The following is a 23,411-nucleotide window of genomic DNA, read 5'->3' as shown; positions in this document are numbered from 1 at the left end:
TCTTCATGGGGCTTGTGTGCTCCCGAGCGAAGTGCTCTCGGGAAGACAACTCTCAAAGCAAATTCATCCATCTGGTGTCCGTTCCCGCGATGTCCTTACCTTAGATCGCATCTTTCAGGATCACGATCTCTGTAGAGCGTAACCGAGACCGAGACCATGTTCCAACAATCGGTTGGCGAGTATGCATCTCATATGTGAGAAGCCCAATGAGTTCCCCGATTTGGCGGTAATTTTCATGGCCCGGATCGGGACCCTACGTCCAGCTACTCATTGCGGAGAGCTTCGTTGAAACTGCTTGAGTTTTCCCTACCAGCCATTATGCGTAAAATCTTTTCAGCTGGGATTTTCCTCTTCCTGATATGCCAATGGCGATTATCGCAGATGAGTTGGAAGACACGGTACAACCCGATTCCATTGTTCATACGATGTCCCTAAGCTCTCTGTGTACCGTCTGGAACTCGGGTTCGAGGGCTTGGTTCACCGTCCTAGCTGCATTATTTCAGTAATTCGAAACGATTACGAATTTTCGTTGGGCTCCTCGGGTCGGAACAGTGTACCGTGTTACGAGGAAAAGCATTGGGAAGGTCCCGTCGGGGGAAACATCGGATCATGTGGTCAGGAGTCAGGATGATGGGGCCGCTCCTCGAAACCATTGAATAGTCAGCTCCTAGGGGCGGAAATCGAGACGCCGCACAGTTGGGCCAAATCGGATTCTAGGTGGACATAAAAGTTCCATGTACCTTTTGAGCTTTCTGAGGTTTTGAGAGTCTGAAATAGCGAAGGAAGACTGCAGAAAGCATGTCAAACACTACAGGGAGTGGGATGAGCTCACAATGTGAGGAAAAAACATGATATGAATAATCGGGGACGAAGTTCACTTCTCATTCTACTCGGATTCCTCCAACTCCGTAGAACTCATTCATCGACAGCAGAATAATCGCTCGAGCCAGCGGAAGCTGCCTCAGAGCCCTCTGATTCCTCTTCTGTGGGTCTAGCATCGTCGTCTCCTATCGATTCAACATCTTCCATTAATGAGTTATAGTCGAGGGAGCATCGCACCTCTGGATCCGGAGTTTTCTCTTTATTCCGTGGAAATGGCCGCATAGAGGCTACAAGAGGATCTGAAAATCTTGGTGGATATGAGTTGGAGAACATTCTCGCCCTCTGTTCGCTCTCCAGTTACCTCTGGGAACGAGTGAACGCTGCGCCAAGACGCGACGCTTATGTCTCCGAGCGGAAAAAAAGCGTCAATCGTCTCCGACGCTGATTCGGATTCGAAAAGCTACATGAGAATGGTCCCGATCTACGAGATCAGATCCCAACTTTGGACAGACAGTATTCGAGAACCGTTGGGTTTCCGGGCTCAATTTTTTCTTGTGGCGAGGAGAGGTCCGATACTTCTCAAAAAGAAATAAATCAGAGGGGGACACGTGGGGACACAGCATTTCTGACATCGTGAACTTTTTCGTCTCGGCGATAAAGTCTTCCCGGCAAATCCAGAGTCGGCTGACTCGACCGGAATCATGTGGGATTGCGAGATCAGGACGGGAACTGAGCGCAGAAAATAATTTTCCCCCAATTCGAGTGCACAGAGTATCTTCATTTCCGAGCATCACCGATTGGGGGGGAAATTCATAAACATGGTCGTCAAAAATTTCCATTCTCGCAGGTGCCAGGGTGCTGGGGGATGCGGCAGATGCGGTAATCATGCTTCCCTCGCGACTTTCAGAGTCTTTCGAACATTTTGAACGCATCACCGATCGAAATTCCGGGTTGTATTTCCATGGACTTCTGTCCACCTGAAATTCAATTTGGCCCCACTGTGCGCCGGCCGTAGCCCCAGCACTCGATGTTGATCGTTCCCCGAGCGGAGGGTGATCATACGCTGCAAACCTCGGGCGGCGAATTGAGGGGGTCAGATGGAGGGGTTCGCAGTCCATCCGGGGGGCCTCCATGGGATGCGAGGTCTTCCCTCGCAGGCGGTCCCGACGCGGTTCCTCGTCGAGAGAAAAAGTCCGAACGGATTAACCGAAACCAAAGACTTCTGGAGTTTTCGAGGATTAACCATGCGCGATTGAATCTGGATATACCAAGAAGGCTACGGGATGAGTTGGCTCCGGGAGATTTCCCTGCTGATCATGACAGTCTAAAGTCTTCACTCTCTCGGCGAAATGGGACTGCTTCCCCCAGGGGGGCTGTTCGCTTACATTCGGTTCCGTATCTGGGGCCTATCCTCTTCTCATTTGCTTTATGATACTCATGAATCGTCGCCGAACCCTAAGGTTGCACGTCAGCACTGGCGTAGAGGGCAGGAGTCCGCATCGGCTCTGGTGATGTTAAGAGTGTGATTCCTGATCCTTGTAGTATTATCCTCTTTAGTCGAAGCACCTAGTCATGTGAGGTGGCTTCATCCGACTGAAACTGCCCGAACTAACAATGATACCGAAGACAGCCTTAGCGAAGTCGGGCGCCACATCGATATGTGTGGCGTAACAGCTCGCCTCAGAAATTCCTCTCGCTGCTCCAACGACGATGAAAACCACTAAGTTCATCATTCCGTCACACCCAGAGATCGGAACAAGCAAGCAGATGATCACAGGTGGAACGAAGAGACATGTATCATAGGAAAGATTCCGGACTCCTGTCACCGAAATCCATTCCTTGCGTCTGAGGGTGACCGCCAGGGAAGCCGCAGCTGAACCTTCCAAAATGACTCCGACGTAAGGTAAAGAGGGGTAGAAAATTCCGCGTCTCATCTCGGGAGCTAGGAAGGCCCGGGGGTTACTTCCGTTCAACGTAGTGGGCTCATCAGAATTCTAGTGCTTCATTATGAAGTCGCCCGTTTCCGTTCCCTCATGGACAGCGGAATGATTCACTATCGACACAATAGCATCCAATACACACTCATGAGACCCAAGAATCCGGGGACGATCGAAACGTATCGATATTGAACAAAGCTTTTTCGGCTCCCTCGCATCAGACGCAATCGACTGGAGACTAACGGAGATCGCTTGAGCTTCGAAGACGTTGGCATCGCGCGGCGACGAGTGAATCTCATGACCAAAGATACTCCTGCCGAGACTCACTCCGATCTGTGAGGCGATCCCGGGCAGGAGTGAGAAGCCCGAATTCATAGTTGTCGAACACACGAGATTTGGGCTAGTTGCAACTGAAATCCTCTCCGCGAGAATTCATCTTTTCGTGTAATGCAGACGACGACCTTGGAATATGAGCGGTAAGAGACGATATCGAGTCCCGCAAGGGAATATGGAAGCCAAATGCTCGGATTTCTGCAATCAACGTGATCGACTGGATAAGAGGTCCATCTCAGCAATTATACAGACGAAACTAATTAGATATCACCATCTCGACGATTGATTGGTCAATTTTCAGCTACACGAGACCGCGATTCTTTATGTAGACTTCAGTTCCATCGAATTGCGGTTTCCCGTGGGAGCGGATGGAAGGAACCGAGCTGGTGTGGGAGTGGAGGCATCTTGTTTACGGTGATGACAAGAGGAAATCAGGCTCGATTATCCAGATGCACACATTGTCAAACTCATCTGTTCCACAGGTGCCCTGGTGATCACTATTTACCGGAGATTCATTATCCACGATCCTTCCGTGTATATCAAACTGTATAACTCTCCGTATGGTGTCCGCACTTGAAGGAGCCTTAGGATGTGCTCGAAGCCGTTCGGCGGAGATTTTTCAAGCGGATGCGATGGCGTTGCGGCGTATCTTCTCGAGATGTAGAGCTCATTACTGATCGCTTGGACGCACGGCAAATGAATACGTGTATTTTCCTCAGACATGCAAATCTATTGGAAGACTTTTTGACCGAATCTGTAAACAAAGTTCGAAGTGAAATCACCATTTCTGCCGAAGCCCTTTCCCGAACCGAATTCATCACTAATCAATTTTCGCGGCGTATAGCAAAGAGACTTAAACATTTACTGACTGAGATACTCACGCTTACGCTTCGACCAAGCACTTTTGATGATTACTCATTATCACCCCTTCCCCCCTGATGGCCTTCCCTCATATACGCCGCAGAGTCGGGTCCGGAAGCGGTGGGTCATGCGCTCAGGCGTCATCCATGGAGATTCCTTGATATCCTGTTGTTATCTGAGGCATCTCCCCGTAATTGCGAAATCTCCGCTTCCGAGGGAATTCTCGGAGTCGCCCAACACCAAGCTGTCTGGCACGCGGATACAATTTGAGAAATCCGCTTCGGACCTTCAGAGTGCTCTCTTTCATTGAAGCGGCTTACCAAGACATAAGTAGATTGAGAACCTTGGGACAACTTTCCGCGACCGAAGTGTGACCCGCCAACCTCCGGGTCTACCGAGACTTCATCCATCGGTCCATCGGCCATAGAGGAGACTTCGTTGTACTTGGAGCGCTACCCCAGAAATACCCTAGGTTGAGCAGAGAGCTTGCCTCTGAAACCTACTCCGAATATTGATAGGCAAGCTATAGATATCCAAGTCGGTGCAAGTTTTGCTCTCGTTCGAGCCGTCGGGGCCGAGATCAAGTTCGACCGATCTTTATTCGTCACAACTGAGATCGCATCGGGAGAATCCGATGCCTACTTTCAAAGGGACCAAACAACTACAGAGAATTCGCTGGATGCACAAACTGACATTGAACAACAGCACAATCTAGTCAATCGTTTTCGTCGGGACAGCCGGCAGCTGAATTGATGTATGGGAAAGTAATATACCCAGGGTGCGTGACGCCAAATCTCCGCTCGTCGCTGAGATACCCGTACCTTCAAACACGTCAGCCCTCAAATACGCTCGGCCTGCTGCAGGCTCGACGGATGCACTTCGGAATAATCATCCAGATAAAAATGGTACGCTGAACACGTTCATATAGCGACTCACTGCTCGAATTGACCCACATTGCCGAATTCATAACATACATACATACTAAATAGAATGGGGAACTATGCGATCGCAGCCGCCCACGGCTCAATCCCTCGCTATCGAGAAATCATCATGCAAGTTTCGAGGATACCGCGAACTCTTGTCGAATGCCCCGAATCACCGGAGTGCTCACTTGTCAGATCTAGACTTCGGACTACATCCCATTGGCGTCCCGTTTCATCAGTTTCGCCGTAGCCCTCTGAGAAAAGCTGAAAGCCGGAGGGATAATTTGAATCACCCTGAGGAGTCCCGAATAGGTATGCCTCGAACTAGAGATTATCGCGCAATACGGCGTATCTCGACTCGCTTACCTTCAACGTGCTCAATCTGAAACGCGTTATCGAAATAGAATGCAGTTTCTCTTTCTCAAAGCGGTGTTTGTTGACAAGAAAAGCCTCCGGTTTCGGGCAGATACCTCCTCAGTTTGCTGATCGTTGTGACTCTGGGAAAATCTCCTTGTTCGAAGTTGTTACCTCCTTCTCAGTGACACTCCTTCCGTGAGTAGGAAACCTCCAAACGTCAGAGTTCTTCGAGAAAGCGTCCATTGGAGGGATCCCCCTTGAAAATGTTGCGGAGAGGATCATAACACTGAGTCCCACCAGGGCGCGCGATAGCCAACAGAAACTTCAACTTCGGTCTTTCTCTCAATCCTTTCCTTTTTAAGGAATCGGAAAACGAGTCTGACTCGGCTAAACGACTGTTGAGGCTACGCTAGGCACCCGGATGTGCGGGAGGACATTTTCTCTATGCTTTCTGAGGGAGAGGACAGAAAGGAAGACACTCAGCTTGATTTCAACATTCTGATTTCCGAACCTTCAGAGTCCATCATGGTGCTTGAGTCATGGAGACGGCCCTCGGGTGGGAACATGCATTGGTTCAACATGAAGCACACCCTGTTGCTTTCATTCGTGACATTCAAAATGCTCGAATGGACGAGCGTCATGCTGCCCCTTTGGTCCCTGATGGCGTACGCTCTGATTCTCGCTTCGTGTTATTGGTTCGGCTTTGTGGCCTGCCGCTGGGTGAAGAGATACAAGCTAGCAACCACGATCGCAAGCTACAAGAAAGCGGTCGTCATCACAGGTGAACACTTGCCTCCTTCCCGTGAAGCTCCTTATCCCGATTCGGCGCGCCAAATAGAGTGGCAGATTCCCCCTGTCCTTGTATCCAGTCAGCGGGGACGCTGTTCATAACAGCGACCTCTAGCCTCCGTAATCGCAGTCTGATCTCAGATAAGATATTCAATCCAGGGTGCGACAGCAGCGGCAGCAACATGCTCGCTCGAAAGTTGGCTACGGAGCGTGGCTTCCAGGTACGCCCCTACGAGAGATGGGTCCGTCATGTCAATACTGCGTTTCTCTCACACGATCTCCCAACTTTCCGTAGGTTCTAGCGACATTCACCAACCCAGGAAGCTCCGAAGCTCAAAGGCTATCCAAGATTCCGAATATTGATGTCATCGAGATGGATTCCACTAATGAAGAATCCTGCTCGAGAGCTCGCGAACTCATCGAACGAAAAGTGGAAGCATCAGGCAATTGTGAGGAATTCATTTCGTCTCGTCTCCCGCTCATTCACATCGCGACCACAGATCTGTTGCTCGGAGTCGGAGTCAGAAATTGAGGCTATTGGGTTGCTTCCCCGGTGCATTGCGAGGGATCTAGCTAAACGCATGCATCCTCCCCCGCGTCCCCATCATCACTCAATAATGGCTTTCACTTCCATCCCATGCAGACCTGTGGGCGATTGTGTGCTGCGAAAATTCCTGTGGAACCGCTGAGATCGAATGGCAGGACATGTCCTCGATACAGCGAATTGTTGATGTCAATATTGTGGGCACCATAAGAACCGTGAAAACCTTCATTCCTAATTTGCGGAAGACTAAAGGTCGCATCGTGATAGCAACCAGCGTATTGGGTATGTAGCAGCAAAACTATCCTCATCATAGGACGTAATCTCGCGGAAGTGATGGCGGAAACGGAACGAAAACGTGGCTGGAAACCGACTCGACCCATCGATTCCTCTTGTTTACCAGGTCAGTTAAGCGTGCAAGGTCTTGTCGTTTACTCGATGACCAAAGCTGCTTTGACGTCATTCGCGGAAGGCTTGAGACGAGAAATGCAAGTGTGGGATGTCGATGTCTGCACTGTCCAACTCAGCGATCCCGAGTGAGTCCGGATCTCCTAGTCGTTTCATATTTCATCGGGTACAATCCCCACGACACAATCGGTACTTCCGACCGCTTATCGCAGTGAGTCGACGCGCCGCGCGGTGGATTGATGGCTCGATTGGAGCCTCGGTGCTTGAATTCTGAGTCGACCCTCGGGTAGGTATTCTCATTCATCCATCAGCAGCTTTGGAAAACCAGAATGTTGCGGGAATCCCACTCCGAGCTGAATTGGAAGCGGAAAATTATGTAAGTCTTCTGGGTCAAGGTCAAGCTTAATCTCGGGAACCTTGATGGCGAGTCTGCCGATTGGGTAAAATCACGAAAATCATCATCGGTGAGACCTGAAAAAAATGTGGCTGTCCTGCGTTCACCAATCTTGGGTTGCCCAATTCGGAATTGATCGGAGCGATTCGATCAAGTTCCGCCCAGCGACGACGACATCCGTCTCCTCGCTTAAGCCGAGACGAGAGGGCGAAACGCTGTGTAAACCCTTGAACCGCAATAATTTGCACTCCGAGCTTGTGCGTCGAGAAACCGTGCAGAATGCATGGGAAGGAGAGTCGAAAATCGCGCTCATCCGGCTGCGTTTATCCACTAAACCTGGGGCGCACGCCAGTCATGTAATGGTCTCGAAACTACTCCACTCACGGGACCCTCCGACAGTACTGCACACTTGGCTGCGGACAACAAAACTATTCGGTTTTCGTCACACTAACGATCGGTAACGATCGGTAACTGGATCTCTGAGGTGGAATATCCCCGGAACTGTCACCAGTCGGTCATCAAAGCGAACAATCGAATTGTGCCCGGGGATCTATTTTTCTCTCATACCCCTGGTACCTGGCGGAGAGCCTGAGGTTCCGCGGAACGAAGCTGCGCTGAAGAGTTCACTGAGAACCCTGAGTGTTCGACCGGAGGGCGGCTTTCGCGATTAGTACAGCCTGGCGGGAGACGAAGGTTGGGAATGCTCTTGCTGGGAAAGAGAGTTCATGGGTCATAAATCATGAATAATAGGTCACAACCTATGATGTGAGCGAGTTTTCGCTCCGCGACGCTCTCCGAGTGATCTCGGAAAATAGAAATCGACGGAATCTACTTCTTCTGTCATGAATTCGATGAGTGACAAATATTAGAAAAGTTTGCTTCCATAGATCTCGTGTAAACAACTCAGCTAGCAATACGTGTGAGCGGGGGCTGGGCTTTTCCACGCGGGTTGCAAAAATCTACGCCTCCTCTTTGCATTGGATGATCGTCGGTTTGACTGCGAAGAGTTCCCCTTTCTCAGTTGTGATTCCAAAATGATCCGTCGGAGCGAAGAGGAATTCTCACAACGGGTCGCAATCGCCGACGATGTACGGGAGGACTATGGCCGTGAATACTTCGGGGAGTTCTTCAGGTCAATGTCACGCTTTTCCGAAAGATTCCTCGACGCCCAGCCTAACGCGGTGAGTCAGCTCTGCGAGTACTCCTTTCGAACTTTCATACGAGTATTGTGGACGGTTCGAGGTCGCTACGAATCTTTCTTGCATTCTCTAGGCCATCGATGTGTTGACGCATGCCGTCACAACAGTGTGGCCGGAGGTTCATTATCGATCAAGTGACTGGACGAGACACTTGATAAATACAGCTCTCGATTACGCGCCAACTGAAGTTATCGATCTATACCTCGAGAAACTTCTAGAGAAAAACTTCGTTCCGAACGCTATCAGTAAAGCGTGATTCGGGACGAAATTCTATGTACAAGGCTCTGTAGCATAATGCATAGGGCGTATACTGAATCTCATGATGGTACCGGGTTGTGAGATTCCGGTCGGAGGATCATGCAATAAATCGCTCGGAGATTTCCTGGAATGCTTGTCTCATCGGGTTAACTTTTCAGATGTTCCAGCTATACACAGTGTCTCGCCTCGTCAAGCTCCTCTGTATATCAGTGAAGATTTGTTTGAGATCTCAGAATATGTTAGACCTCGATCTGCTCGAGGATCCGATGAGTATCGCTACTCTCAGTATTGATCATTCAATACTGTCGAACAAAAGACCTGAAAGGAAAGCTTCTGGCCTTTGGCCTGATAGTAATCAGCTTACACTCCCCCCTTCTCTTATCTTCGCATTAAGTCTCTCGAGCATTCTATTGTAGCTCAAGAGCGTGCTTTGAAGAGTGAATGCTGGACATCTACTATAGCTGCGTGATTTCGATAGAAAGCCCCTGCAAATCATTCGGTGTGAAGCTTTGAATCGTCGGAATAGCTCGGAAAAAGTCAAGAAATGGTGCTGGAATCGTGGCGAAGACCCTCGGGAAACAACATGGGCTGGTTCAATTTGAAGTCGATGCTGCTGCTGTCGTTTTTGACGTTCAAGTTGATCGAGTGGTCTAGCTACTGGCTCCCTATATGGGACATGCTTTCTTACGTCATGATACTTGGTGCTTCGTATTGGTTCGGATTCGTGGCGTATAGATGGCTCAAGAGAGACTATCTCGCTCTGAAGATCGCAAGCTATCGTAAAGCTGTCCTGATAACAGGTGAGGCTGTACTTCGCTAGGAGAGCAGCTGATTGAGCGGGACGACAATCATTTTGATACTTGCTCTTGCGCCTCAGGATGCGACACAGGATTCGGAAACATGCTCGCCCGGAACCTCGCTCCTCGAGGTTTTCAGGTTGGTTCTTGGGGTACTGTTCTCTCAACCGCGATCTCTCCCGCCCCCACGTTTCATTGCAATCTTCGATCCCCGAGACAAGTGTTACCCACTGAAGACGCCGAAGCTGACGGCCCCGACTTTTTCGTTTCCCGAATCTGCTCTATCTGCTTCCCGATGAGGATTCATTGAACCCTAGTATATGCGAGGCACGGAAAAATCGAGCATAACAGATCCTTGGCTAAGATGATGCAGGTGCCGCTTCAACGCTCTTCGGCGCAACGGCGCCTCTCTTTTTGGCGGCACCTCTCCCTTCAGCGTCTTCTTCTCGACCCCCTCCGCCCTCGCGGGGATGATGATTATATGGGTCATTCTTACAGGTCTTGGCCGGCTGTCTCGATCCGCAATCATCTGAATCTCTCAAACTGCAAGCCATCCCGAATATTGACGTGATAGGACTCGACGTGACGGAACAATATAGTTGCGAGGAGGCTTTCAGAGAAGCGGCGTTGAAACTCGAAAAATCCCAGAATGGTTCGTTCCCCAAAAGCAAGCATCGCAACAATCGCGGAACTTCCGCTTCAACGAGAAGAGCGCTCTACTTGCAGATCTTTGGGCAGTCATTTGCAACGCCGGCGTGTGCGAAATCGGCGAACTCGAGTGGCAGAGCTTTGAAGCCATTCAACGAGTTCTGGATGTGAACGTCATGGGGACCATTCGCACAGTGAGGACTTTCCTCCCGATGCTCCGGAAGACGAAAGGGAGAATCGTGCTCAATGCGAGCATATTGTGTAAGGGGATCGATTTTGGTATAGTACCCGAACCTTGCTCACGGTTCACCCGAACATTGCTTGATTTTGAGCCCCTCCACGCAGGCAATTTTTCTAGTCCCGGCTTCGTCGCCTACTCGATGAGTAAGGCAGCCGTAGCCTCTCTTGGCGAGGGTTTGAAGAGGGAACTCCAGGTCTGGGATATTGATGTCTGCACTGTGCAACCGGTCTTATACAAGTACGTCTCGACGAGTATGATTCTCTGCGGCCCTATCACCTACCCGTACTCCATTCTGGGGAGTTTTCGGCTCTCTCCCTCCGGGGGACAATTTTTAATCATCTTCTTGCTCGTCAGCACTGGACTGCTCCGCTTGGACGAGGTCAAATCAGAATTCCTGAATGAAGCTATCAATAAGCTGCCCGAGAACTTGCGACAGGACTACGGGCCCGAGTATTTCATCGGTTTCTGGAACAAAATGAGCAAATTCGTCCGCGAAAACGCTAATTCACAGCCGGATCAGGTAAATCTCGAGTCTTGCGAATAATTGTGTTCAATGTTTGGAAAGAGGACGGTACTATAGAGTTCATCTATGCTTGCTTCAGGCCGTCAAAATGCTCTGCCATGCCATCACCACCGTATGGCCGGAAACGCATTACCGCGTCGGAAGCTGGAAACAGAGAATTTTCTACAATATTTTGGATTTCATGCCGATCGAAGTTGTAGATTTATGTTTCGAGAAGCTGATGAGGAACCCAGTGGAGCCGAATGCTTTACTCAAGAGTTGAACGACATTTTGCTTGCGTAAAGAATGAAATGATGGGGGAATGAAGTAAGAATAAACATGTGTTCCCCCCCCCCCCCGACGTTGACTCCCCGGACTTCCTCAGCGGCGTCCGGAAAGGCTGGGATTCGGGAAAAGGGAAGCATACGCAATTATCTGTAATCTACCGCCATCGAGATTTATTTCCAGGATGGCTTGTTGGGGAAAAAGCGATATTTTTGTGAGAAGGCTATGCATTCTTCCAAGCGCGATACAAGAAAGTATTCACCGGGGGTCGGAAATTTCGCTCACATGGAGAGAAAGGTCCGACTCCCGATAACCCAGACGGCCTTGAATCGAGAGTTTCTTGGCAATCCCTTGGAACTCCCGGTTTTCCTAACAATAAAATAGATATTGAGTATTGTCGAGCTGCGACTCATGGAAGTCTGACCCAGGCGAGCCGAACAGCGACCTCGTTCCGAGCATGAATAGCACATAGATGGATCACAGAAACGCTGCGCTGATACTCGGAGAACAGTCATATATCCACGGAGAGACCTGACTGATTAATATACCGCCATATGAAGCCATGCATGATACATTCTCCCGTCGTGGTTTTGGGCTAAAGCGATTTTGCAGTCTGTCAGCCTGCGATTCGATCCTAGTTGCCTATTTGCAAGTCTTATTCTGGAGAGTCAACACTGCTCCTTGTTCGGCGTCGTCGACGTCGTCCTAACAAGATCTGTCGAGAGCACCCATCCTACCTTGCTTGATTGTGATGCTGATTTTCCTCGTTTAAACAGCCCGGAGGCCCCATCAGAACACATTAGATCCCCCCTGGATCCTTCAGCTTCCCACTACTTGAACCCGGAAGTTTACGTTGACGCTCCCCTGATCTGCGAAGCCCGAAGCGCAGATAGCGACCGGCGACCGGGACAGCTCGGAGGTATTTCTGAAAACATCTATGGCCGAATCGGGCTAGAGTTTTGTTTCGCGACCACCTGAGATCAAGTCTAATCGGTGGAGTCCATTTCCGGTTGACGACGTCTTAGTCGATTCTTCGTCTCAGCTCTGATCTTGTTTGTCTATGGAAATGCGTAGCGGCGCGATTCGCGCCGTTGAGTGCCGGACCGTGTTCACGCAGGTATAGGGAGCTGTGTCAACACGGCAAGCTTCCGACGACCCGCATATGAGTGAAGAGGCTTTTGATATGGTGATCGCTTATCATCCTCTGGCGCTATGCAGTTCCATGTTTATCAGGTCGGACAATAGGTCGATAACAAAGGCTCTCGTCGGCTCGAAAACAGGCTCTGTCGCTTGTTTGACGTTCGGTCGCGTTGCTGTCTGACAAGAAAAGCGAGTTTCATTGATATCAATGGAGTTCACGTCTCCATCGACATCTTCATTAGCGGGAACTCAGTACGCAGTCTCGGCTCTCGATGCCTTGGACAGCGGGGCATACAGGATATCCCCTGGGGGAGATCCGTATCTCGGGGGACATGGACTGACAGGGATGAAAATGATGACGCGCCATCGCAAGACCTACAAATGTCATGCTTGAGCGTTGATATCTAAGAGGTCGCTCCGCCCTACAACCCCTTCTCGATGAGTGGCTCGAGGCGGACTTCGTAGATTTCGTCTAGGCCCGAGCCGGCCAGTGTCCGAGATTCCAATTTTCATCGAGACGGACTACGCCGACGGGAAGGCTCCTCCTCCTTTCGATATGCATGTGTGGATTGGAGATACTTAGAGAGGGGTTCGTGACACACCAGGCCGCCAACTGCGTGGGTGTTTTGAGTGACTTTCGGCATCGTATCAGCTCCACGTTAATCGGGCTCGTTCCTTCAGCTGATACTTCCCGTCGACTACATTTAGGCCGACGACTGGACCGAGACATGCGGGAGGGCGGCCCCGATTTAATTTTGGGCAGGAATGTGATGGTCAGTTATCAGCTATCAGCATATGCGATGGCAAGCTCGTCAATCACCTTCATACTGCTCTCCGTACCGGATCCACCGGCGGGCTGGAAAATGGGAAGGAACAATTATTCAGCTTGCCCGAGGTGCATTTTTGCCGCGGAAAACCTTCTGTTAGCCATGTCTCTGATGTGCCGCCTGCGTCCGATTGCGATACGATTACTAAATCGACGGACTTTAATTCAATCTCATGGAGGCAGTGGCGTGCCCAGGGAGGGGTGGTTGGCAAGGGGCCGAGATATCTCTCAGGCCCTTAAGGCTCCATGTTGGGGCTCATCATCTTCGGTGGTTGGTCTTCTCCTAGGCAATAATCTCCTCCCCCCCCCTCCTACCCCCACAAATCCTTGGCATGAAGGCCTCCATGCCAGTATATATCCATGCCAGTACTCCATGTAGTACTCTCAGAGGCAGCGGGCGACTCAATATCAGTTCGGGTTTCGCGTGTAGATCGCAGGAAAGCTGGTCCCGTTCACGGGCAGCTCTGAAGGAGACCGCGAGCGAAGACGATCAGAGAAAGTATCATTCCTCACAGCGGAGCCGGATGGAGACTGTTGGGGAGCGGAGCTGCAGAACAAATTTCTATCCGCCAGTTATGCCGGAGAATTTGGATGACAATAATAGAGAATGACCCTCGTAGAACTCACACGACTTTCTCTGGAACAACAGCTCGCAGAGGCAAACCCTCACAGGAACCCCCCGGTGTACATATGCGATTAGATTCCATCACCTGATCAGGGGACTCGGCGGTGGAGGACAGAGGCCTCAAATAGTTCCTAAGGGTCACAAGCCAACTAGGAATACCCCTCCGCCTCTCGGAGGAAACAAACTACCGAGCGGTTCCGTGAATTCTAGGTAGATGCCCGCCGAGCTCCGAGGGAGGTTGCGGGGCGCTTGGACATGCTCGCGGAAGCCTCCACACCCGGGCATAAGATCCATGATCGACAAGTCATGATTGACTCAGGTTTTCGGTGACTTCGTCACCTCTCGGGGCCATTCGCGTCTGGCATTCCAATGTGAGTAGGGAAATTGCCGCTCGAAACGCCCAGTCCCAGTGGACCTCCGGCCTGCGAATCCTCGGATGACTCGTGTATCGAAAAGGCTGTAGCCCGCACCCCTTCCATCTAATGGGGGCGGAGGCCAGTAATGTTTTGTACTTTGTTTGCGTACAACACATCAGGGATCGAGTCCCGGGACGATCGCATCCATCGAACCCGAGATGAGCTCACTAAAGTGAACCGGAAGATAGCGTTCGATCCCTCTCCCAGGAACAGGCGGTCCGTGAGATGGATTACAACTTCTTGCTCGGGACAAGTTCACCGACAAATCAAGGTCTCGCTTGGAAATATGCTAGCATCAGGCGCTAAGAGCTGTAATCAGATTCCTCCTCAAGGGCTCAACAAACAATAATTTGACAGAGCAGTGCGAGCAACGCGCTTCAACATACATACATAGATTAGCAGACAGTAGCGGGTGGACTATCATGAAACTGGATCTAGCTTTCCTCTGTGATCTTATCGGAACCCCTTCTACGATCAGTCGCTACAGATGAAGACCATAAGGCGCTCCGGGTTCCAGCGAGCTGCTCCGTTCCAGATCGACCGAGTATCATCGTCGTCCAATCATCCACCACGGAAACGGAAACCTCACATTGCCCGATGAGACGAATATTGAGAATGAGCACGCCAGACAAGCCTTAAAAATCGCTGTATTTGTACAGACTCCTCTACAACGACTCAAAAGTACTCAAAGAGTTTCCAGCCTCGATCGAATGAATCCTCTCTTATTGTTAGTTGCACGGTCTCGCTCATTCGTTCCAATGAAGCACAACACCAATAACTATATGTTCTCACACACAGAGTTCCTAATCTTCGATAATTACTGGTGACGCTCTAATTCTATTTTTGGATGGCGGCTGAGGGTCCAAGAAGAATTTGTCGCTGTTGCTGTTTCGAAACTTCTTCGACTTGAACTCGTTCGGCTTCGAAGAGGACAGGGGCCGCCAGAATAGTCGCGGAGCTGAAGAAAATCCACACAATGGTGCGCGACAAGCCGTAAGCACCACAAGTTGCTGATTGCTGCAAAGGATCAGGATGGATTAGAGCCTGGTCAGCAAGTGGTTCTGATCTGGGGGTCTTTATCTGATGAATCTCCACTAGAAATTCCATGTGCTTCTGACTCCTAGGCGAAGGGCCACAAACAAGAGGAGCTTTTCGATACATGAATCGCCTCTAGGTCTTTCCGAATACGACGGGGTGCAGCGCGGCTTGAAGAAGAAAACCTCAACGATCGAGGTAAGGGAGCGCGTCATTTATAATTTCGTGACTCCCTTGCCCCGCGTGACCATTCGCGTGGAGCTTGGCTGCGCGAAAAGCTATCTCATAATGAGCGGAATGGGTCGTCATCGAGACGTTCAGATCAGGACCACGACGGCGCACGCCGACGGCTCACTCACCGTGCCATGGACCAACTTCGACGTTAAAGTCCTCACTGTCTCCGGGAACATCTCCGTCAAACCCCATAGTCGTTCCCCTATCGTTTCCTCGATATCATCATCGTCGAGCGTGTCTTCCAGAGCGCTACGTCCACTTTTAGGTTTCACTGGCGCTACAACCGCGTCTCTGGCCATCGCGGCGACCGCTGGACTCTCGGGACTCGATATCGCTTCGAAACCGGAGTCTAACTCTTCGGCATCACCGGACATTGTTGAGAAAGGACACGAATAGAGACACTCGCTCACTGACAGAAATCGTGCATGAGGTTCTCTGCCTTCCGCGATATAGGGGTGTCGCGATCATTGGATCTAGCGTAAACAACGGCGGAGCAGACGACTTCGAGGAGGAAAAGAAAGAGGCAGGCTGCACGAGGGGTTGGCTGTGCAGCTCGTATGCGAGAGCCAGAACGCCCGCTCGAGCCTCCCTTCCCCTCAAATCATTTTGATATCTAGTCCGATTGTATTGGATTGAATCTCCTACGAAGGATCGCTGTCAGATACAAGTAGGCTGCAGCGATTACATTTATCATCACCGAACGCGATCGGAGCACCTATGTTTACCTCTCGCTGGGCAAACGTTTCGGCGGGCAGATGCCTCACCGCGGAATAGCCGCTCGAAACCGAGCTGCGGACCAAGGTTCGATGAAATCCGTGTGGACATATGTTTTACGAGATTTCACTCCGATGGGGGGCTCTTGGTTCCGAAACGGAGGGACGATGTTTTGAGTCGTCAGCCGATTTTGCCGACTTCTGTACTTGAATATTTGGGAATCAAAGACTTCGTCAAACCGCATGGGGACTCGTGACTCCTGACCCTTTATATTCGAACTTCCCCATGTCATCACAGTCAGGCTTACTCCTGATGTCGGACAGAGCACCGATGGTAAATCACAGTCGAGAAAGTTCGCTTTCACTTTGATGACTTCGAGCGCGACCATTGGGGGAAAGCTATTTTCCCCTCGTGCTGGATTTACTTCCGACCGGAGATATTCGCCGTTTCCAAGAGGAGCAACTTCCGAATTGAATGAATCGTGCTTGTGACCGGGGACATTCGCTGACTGTGCAAGGGCTGCCCTGAAGCCCCAAGTCGTCAAGCGCTCTTGATGGGTGGTACTCCCCCCCGGAGACCCATTCTTCTCGGGTGAATGCCGAAGTGGTATAGAGAACACGGCCGACCGAGCCGCGATACCTGGCCTACCTCAGAATAAGGGAGAGGGGGGAAGCCGTTTCTTTGGAGCGCGGAACTAGAGTATCCCTTTGAGGAGACCACCCTGGATAGGATTGAATAGGAAGCATCACACGAGAACTCTCCTTTTCTCAAGTTCCGATCTGGCGCTAGAGACAGCAGTCGTATCAAGATAGAATAAAGCCTTCATATTTCACATGATAGGAGAACATTCTAAATTGCTGCGTTTTTCAGTTTCCGCGAGTTTCGAATGGCGAGTCTTTGGGCTCTCTCTCGCTTAATTCAGGTCGATCCTCAGATGCATGCGGGAATTTGACGTCTATCGGCGATAAGGGGAAGCGAACCTCGGCAGAAATCTGAGGTTCTGTATCCATCTTTCTGTGAAAGTAATGAAGACTCCCAAGTGACTTAATGCTATGCGCCCATGAAAGGGTTATTGTATACAGCCGAAAATCATAGCAGCTCCCATTCAGCTCTGCATGTACGTATCGCTTTAGGATGCAGTACTTACTCTTGAAGTCGCTACCCCACTTGGGAGTGGGACGGAGGACGAGACGAGTGGTTCGACATCAATTCGATCTCTCTCTCTAAAATCCTCACCCGGAAATCACTTCATTCCGGAGGCGAAGGCAAGCGGACCTCGTCCGCGCTCGAAGGGTTATCATCCGACTCCTCCAAAGTGAGATCCCGCACCTATCCCTTAGTCCCGCACCGATCGACTGCAACATGAGAAGTACAGCGTTCGAATAATAAAGTCTCGTCTATCCCTCATTTCATGATGCTCTTCATTTTCGGGTGGATAGCTGGAGAGAGTTCGAGCCTCGCGCGAGCTGCTTCAGCTGCTCTTCGCAGCGTTCCTGACGGTCAAAAAGGCAGAAAGGAAGCCTGCGTGCCAGGAGGGAAAAGTCGGGACACTCGATCGACGAGTTCCCGAAACGTCCTCCCACACGAAAACCCCCTCCGTCCACAGTGAAACCTCGGAATCTCGAGTCCAGTATCGAGCTTGATGGGGGTGGAGTATTACTCACCGACGCCTGCATCAAGGGATCAGGATGCAGAGACCTCCGCGTATCGAGACGCCGAACTCTTGAAATGGATCTCTCTTACTTCGAAACACTGCCATCGGCACGATACGGGGTACTTCTCTTGCACATCGGATGTCAGAGCGTTTTTTTAGCCTGGTCACGAGTTGGTTCTTTGTGGTGGTCGACGACTGCCTCGATACCGTAGACCGTCCTGCAATCGGAGTAGATTGATGATAGAAGTCCGCGCACAAGCAATCGAGTTCAATGAAACAACCTCGGTGAGATGAGAGACCAAACTTCAAGAAACTGTTGGGAGGGGACAGCACACAAGCCCAAGGAGATCATGCGGAGGTAAACTACTCCTAATGCCATCGGATCATCCGCTCGCCCACTCCAAGCATACCGATGGAATGTTCATAGATGGATTCATGAGTCATGCGGATCTTTTCCGATCAAAATCACCTATGACAGCCTCGCTAGGGAAATAGAAAGTCGAGTGCGTCTAGCCAGATGGCAATCTCTGGAGAAAACTCCAAAGCGCAAGCAACATGGAGAGGACTCAGGACATTCTACATGACCATCGTCGGCGGACAATCCGGAGTATTCGTTGCACTTCCATTCTCAGCCGTCGATATCTGAACTCTCGCAGGCCGGAGGAAGAGTCCGAAAATATGCGTTCTGCGTGGGAAATCGTCAGCTCCCACGTGAGCATGATGAAATCGAGATCGGAGTCAAAGCCCCTGAGATGTATCCGAAATACTGAAACCTCCGAGGTCGCGAAAACCGGGAACCTCCGGAAAATTATCAAAACAGCAAATCTTCTAGGAAAAAAGCCTCAGGAATTCGAATTCGGAGCGCGTATCGACACGCTCTCAAGCGGAGAGGGCGCGTGATGCTCTCGTCTAACCTGAACCTCGCGTCTGCCGAAAGGCCTCACTTGGCATTCACTCGTGCTGCCCTAGGATCGAAACTCTGCAAGATGCGACACTCAGATCCATCAGAGAAGCGGGATAAAGAATCAAGGAATATCTGCGGACGTTGAGATTTCGTCGGGTGGAAGTCGGGGCTGAGAACTTCGGCGATTACCTAATTCTATCCTCACATCTGAAGAAACACTTACCTATACGAAGAAGCTAAAAAAAAAAACTTACGTATCCGGAACCTCGAGCGGGCATGTGTACTGGGCTCTACGGTTTCTTCCGACGAGGCCGCGGGCCTGATATTAGAGTCTTGAGAAGGTCCCCGGATCCTGACCGCATAGACCGCACCTTGCTCCATGACAATTTTCTAGTCCTCGATGTCTCCCTAGACGGAATCAAGGCAACTCATTGGCTTCTTGGCCGAAGGATGGGAGGAGCCTGTGGATGAAATACACGGTGGAGATCAGAATCTTCTGAACATTCTCTCTGGTTAAGCTCTCCGCTAGAATGCCTGAGCACCGCTATGAAGGCGGAGGGTACCGCGGACGGCTCGCCATTGGGCTCCGAATCTGGACCCGAGCAGAGCGAACTTTTCCACAACGGGTGCGCGCTAATCGAGCAAATCGACCGGTGTTTCCACGGCAGGTGTTCGAAGTACTCACCGGAGCCTTCGCTGATCCGGTCGCTCACATAGTGGTGTGCTCTGTCTATCTGTACGGCAGTGGTGGTGCTGCTTCTCCTGAACTAGACGAGATCACTCCAAGCTCAGTGCACAGATGATTATCCACAACTTCCGAGCTCAGCTTCTCAGAACTACGATCTGAGGGTTCTTGGGATGAGGGCATGATGTCGTCACCGCCTCTGGAGCCACCAGACGTGTGATTTGGTCCGTGATGCTGCACAGCGTATCTTCATACGCTCGACGCAAGCATGAGGAAGCGTACAATGTCCACGTATGGAACCCAGGGGGTATGGGTGCGCGGGTTAAAACACTGTGGAAATGGAGTCTCTCGACAGGAGAGTGAAGATGATGATGTCGATGATCTGTGCTGAAAATTTAGGCGTGATCGGGCGGACCCCCTTTCTCGATGTTCGGTCGGCTCTTCTTGGACTGTGGTCTATCGAATAAACACCTCCTATAGCTCCAAAAGAAGGGTTCTCTCCATGGAGAGCGATATGCATGTTGACATGGCGGCACTTCCGCGGATTAGGACTTCATCCAGTCTGTGCGAGAAGTATACTTTTTGATTTCTTGAGTTTAGAGTAACGCAGACACGTCGAACTTGTCAATCGGAGCCGATATGGTCTGACTTTCTTTCCATAGCCTCTCCTCGGTTCGCCGAGATAGGCCCGATGGCTTGTAGTACGGGGTCTATCCAGATAGTACCGGGGATCGGTCAACCATGGCCCGACGAAAGGGAATCGGCGTTCGTCGGCGTTGAAACTGGCTGGTTCAACAGCTGGCGATTTGAGTATGGTCTTCCCTCCGCGAACGAGAGACACAAACTTCTCACATCGCACCCCTCAGTTTTTGTAGGCAATCCATTTCTGGTCATGTCTTCAGAAGGTCGACTTTTTTCTTCGTTTGTTTAGACTCAGTCTTCTGATTCGCGAAATCATGCATTGATAGGACCCGAAGATTTGCTCCAGTCCGCCTATAATTATTTTCGGTCTGGCATTGTGCAGAAATATCAGCGCGGGGAGGAGCTCGCTATATCTGGTTCCCTGCCTCTCCGAGCTAGATGCTTTCGGCCTTGGATTCATAGGTACATATGCGCCGGAAGCTATGATACTCCGAGAGCCTTACCACAAACTCCTTTCGGAGGACGAGTTCGTCTGAAGGATGAGAACGTTGCCTCGAGTCGAACCGCCTGTTCCGAAATTCGGCGTTGCAACTTGCGACAGGGAGAGGGCTCATACTTGCCCCCATCGATGGAACAGTAAGCATATGGCTCTTCTGGGTCATGAGAGGTCGAAGCTTCCCGCTCCTAGAAAGCTTCGAGCTGACTTCTTCCTGCTCTCTGGAATTTTTCCGAGATTGCGTCTGACTCCCTCCGATGGAAATGATCCCATTTCCCGAGCAACTATTCAATTATTCCCGATCCGCCCCCGGTAGCGTGCCGATCGGGATACTTGACACACTTAGTTTCCGTACCGAACGGACTCATTCAAAATCGAGAATCCGGGGGAAAGAACGAAGAATTCGAGATATCACTCCGACTGATATTTCAGGGTGAGGGCTGCATAGCCGTTGATCGCACCACTTTTCTTCTCTTGCGGCCTGTCAGCGCCTCCTTCGATGGAGACCGAGCCTCAAAAGAGAACAGCCAGACGTTTCGTCCGAATTACGGGAAGCATTCTCTCATTGACTTCCGTAAACCCTTCAATAACCAGAATCGCTAACACTCACGGTGAGGATCCGGATCCGTGAGACGGGGAGTAATGTGGAGTTGGGCAAAAGGATTGGAAGCATAGGCGGTCGGTGTTGCAGATGTCGCTACCGCGAGCCATGGGGTAGCGGAGACTCACCCGCAATGTCAGCGGGACACCGATCTTCCCCGACATGGATCCTCGCCGATGTGGAGGCAGCTCACAAGGAAAACTAGGCCCTATGTAGAAGGGAAACTTCGTTTCCATAGGCTCTCATGGGAACGTTCCGCACTTGAGAAGTTCCTTATCCGCGGGACCTCAGGGTGATTTAGCAGGTCCGCGTGTCAATTATCGTGTGTTGCTCGATTCCGACAGTGCAATTCAAGCTTCCTATCTTGGTCGGCGATCATCTTCTGTGCCGGATATGGTTCCGACTGCTGTATGTTCACGAGGGGGTAGTTCCCATAACTCCGGGCTACCGACAATCCGAAGCATCACGGCTTCGGCGCCGCCGGAGGCCGTTGTTCACTAAATCGCTTCCAAAGTTGATACGAGTGTTTCGATGAAGAAAAAATTCACAGCAAGCGCTCTCTCTGTGATGGGAAATTTTGAACCATCGTTTCGTCGAAAGTATGTGGCTCCGGTTTCGTCAAGGTGTCGTACTCCGAGCAGCCTCGGTCCGCACAGGTATGATCGTTCCGAATTTCTGGATTGGTTGCCAGAATTCGAACGGAAAAATATATGTATATCCGCACTTGTTTCCGACGACCTGAGCCGGCCTTGCTGACGCGGAGTATGGGCAAGCAATCCCGCCGCCCGCCGCTCGGAAATCTTCCCCCTCACTGCGACCCGGAATGTAATCTGGAATTCCCGAAATTCCTGATTGTCAGTCATGGTACGGAGAATGATGACTTGGAATCAAGACAAGGGGTCCGTGGTCGCAGCAGGAGGAGGAGAAACCCTGGTTTCAAAACTTCAGACCCTCCGCTGAAGCATTCGAACAGTCTGCTGAGAGACAAGGTTATCCGGCGGAATCATAGGCTATTCGTGGAAGTCAAACTCTCTCCGAGAGGATCCGAGCAATATCTTATCTTATCTGTGCCTCTAACGTCGAGACCTCGAGGTCATGGGCCTCCAATGGTACTGGGCTATCCGGAGATCGGAATGAAGGGTGTGGAGACTAACGTCAGGCAAAGGAAGGGAAGGATTGGGGGAGCATCTGAAGCAATATGGGCTGAGGGGATATGATATTAGAGGAGGGGTGGGGATGCCATGAAGATATGGTTCCATCGCTTCGAGTGTGCATCATCGACTTCGAATGAGCTGTCCACAAACAATTGAGATTCCCTTGGGAATTCTCCCGGATATGATCTCGCTCGTTCGGGCACCTGCCATTGAATTGGGACGGAGTTTCGAACTTCCATCATGAATTCATTCATGCCCAAAGGAAGAATCGAATACGAAACGGTAGCATCTCGAGGGCGTGCGATTGGCCTTGAGGTTTGCTGCGGCAGGACTCAGCTGGCTCGACTGATCTTCCCTGCGCGGCGCTGATAGCGTCTGCTAACTACGCAGTTCAAGTTTGGCGAGCAAGCTAGTCAGGCGGCCGGCCGGTCTTCTCTACGCTCACTCACTCACTCAGTCAGTCAGTCAGTACTACAGCCATCAAAAGCATCAACAGCGATTGCGAAGCAGCAGCTGCTGTTGAAAACTTGAATGAACTCGCAACGCCTGTCTTGCAGAAGTTTCCAATGCTAGCGAGTCGGAGTGATGTGGTGCTCGTTTCTCAATTCTAGTTACGTTTTGCGATGTGACCAACAGCAGCAAGACGGCAACAACATAGACAGGCCCCTTGGCTCCATGGAGCAGAATGGTGAGTGTGCGTGTTACGCCGTTTGCTGGCGAAACAAGCTCTCTGCGCGGCTCAAGCGATGCTATCATAAGCGTCGAGTGCACCGCGGCGACCACTGTAGGTACCGCATACGTGCAGCAAATCAGCTGGAGGAGGACTGAACTGGTACGACCGCGGAGCCAATGGGGAGATGCGACTGTTATGATGGAAATCGGCGATCCGCGCACACCGCATCCACACGAGTTTCTTGGAACATGACATATGGCACCTCTGTGAAAATTATCTAGCTAGGAGAAGTCTCAAGCGGGATACGAGCCCGGTGA

The 23,411-nt window shown here is 50.9% G+C and overlaps 3 protein-coding genes across 3 annotated transcripts; 2 read left to right on the top strand and 1 right to left on the bottom strand.

Annotated features, from left to right (window-relative positions):
• The first annotated feature begins 5,758 nt into the window (after nt 1–5,758).
• On the top strand, nt 5,759–8,945 carry LOC100901043 (17-beta-hydroxysteroid dehydrogenase type 6). The gene is made up of 7 exons (XM_003747807.2): nt 5,759–6,014; nt 6,182–6,243; nt 6,318–6,471; nt 6,666–6,848; nt 6,967–7,099; nt 8,387–8,546; nt 8,638–8,945. The coding sequence occupies exons 1-7, from the start codon at nt 5,759–5,761 to the stop codon at nt 8,818–8,820; spliced, it is 1,131 nt and encodes a 376-aa protein (XP_003747855.2). The 3' UTR covers nt 8,821–8,945.
• A 279-nt stretch (nt 8,946–9,224) lies between these two features.
• On the top strand, nt 9,225–11,447 carry LOC100897358 (17-beta-hydroxysteroid dehydrogenase type 6). Its single transcript, XM_003747620.1, has 7 exons — nt 9,225–9,622; nt 9,700–9,758; nt 10,118–10,271; nt 10,346–10,528; nt 10,613–10,745; nt 10,863–11,028; nt 11,111–11,447. The coding sequence occupies exons 1-7, from the start codon at nt 9,367–9,369 to the stop codon at nt 11,291–11,293; spliced, it is 1,134 nt and encodes a 377-aa protein (XP_003747668.1). The 5' UTR covers nt 9,225–9,366; the 3' UTR covers nt 11,294–11,447.
• Nucleotides 11,448–14,935: 3,488 nt separating this feature from the next.
• On the bottom strand, nt 14,936–16,056 carry mge (translocase of outer mitochondrial membrane 22 homolog mge). The gene is made up of 2 exons (XM_003747619.2): nt 15,697–16,056; nt 14,936–15,319 (listed from the first exon to the last, which is right to left on the bottom strand). The coding sequence occupies exons 1-2, from the start codon at nt 15,943–15,945 to the stop codon at nt 15,140–15,142; spliced, it is 429 nt and encodes a 142-aa protein (XP_003747667.1). The 5' UTR covers nt 15,946–16,056; the 3' UTR covers nt 14,936–15,139.
• Between the last annotated feature and the right edge of the window lie 7,355 nt (nt 16,057–23,411).

The sequence above is a fragment of the Galendromus occidentalis genome, unplaced genomic scaffold (genome assembly GCF_000255335.2).
Source record: "Galendromus occidentalis unplaced genomic scaffold, Mocc_1.1 scf7180000077524, whole genome shotgun sequence".
Taxonomy (NCBI): Eukaryota; Metazoa; Arthropoda; class Arachnida; order Mesostigmata; family Phytoseiidae; genus Galendromus; species Galendromus occidentalis.
This window is presented reverse-complemented; position numbering and strand designations above follow the sequence as displayed.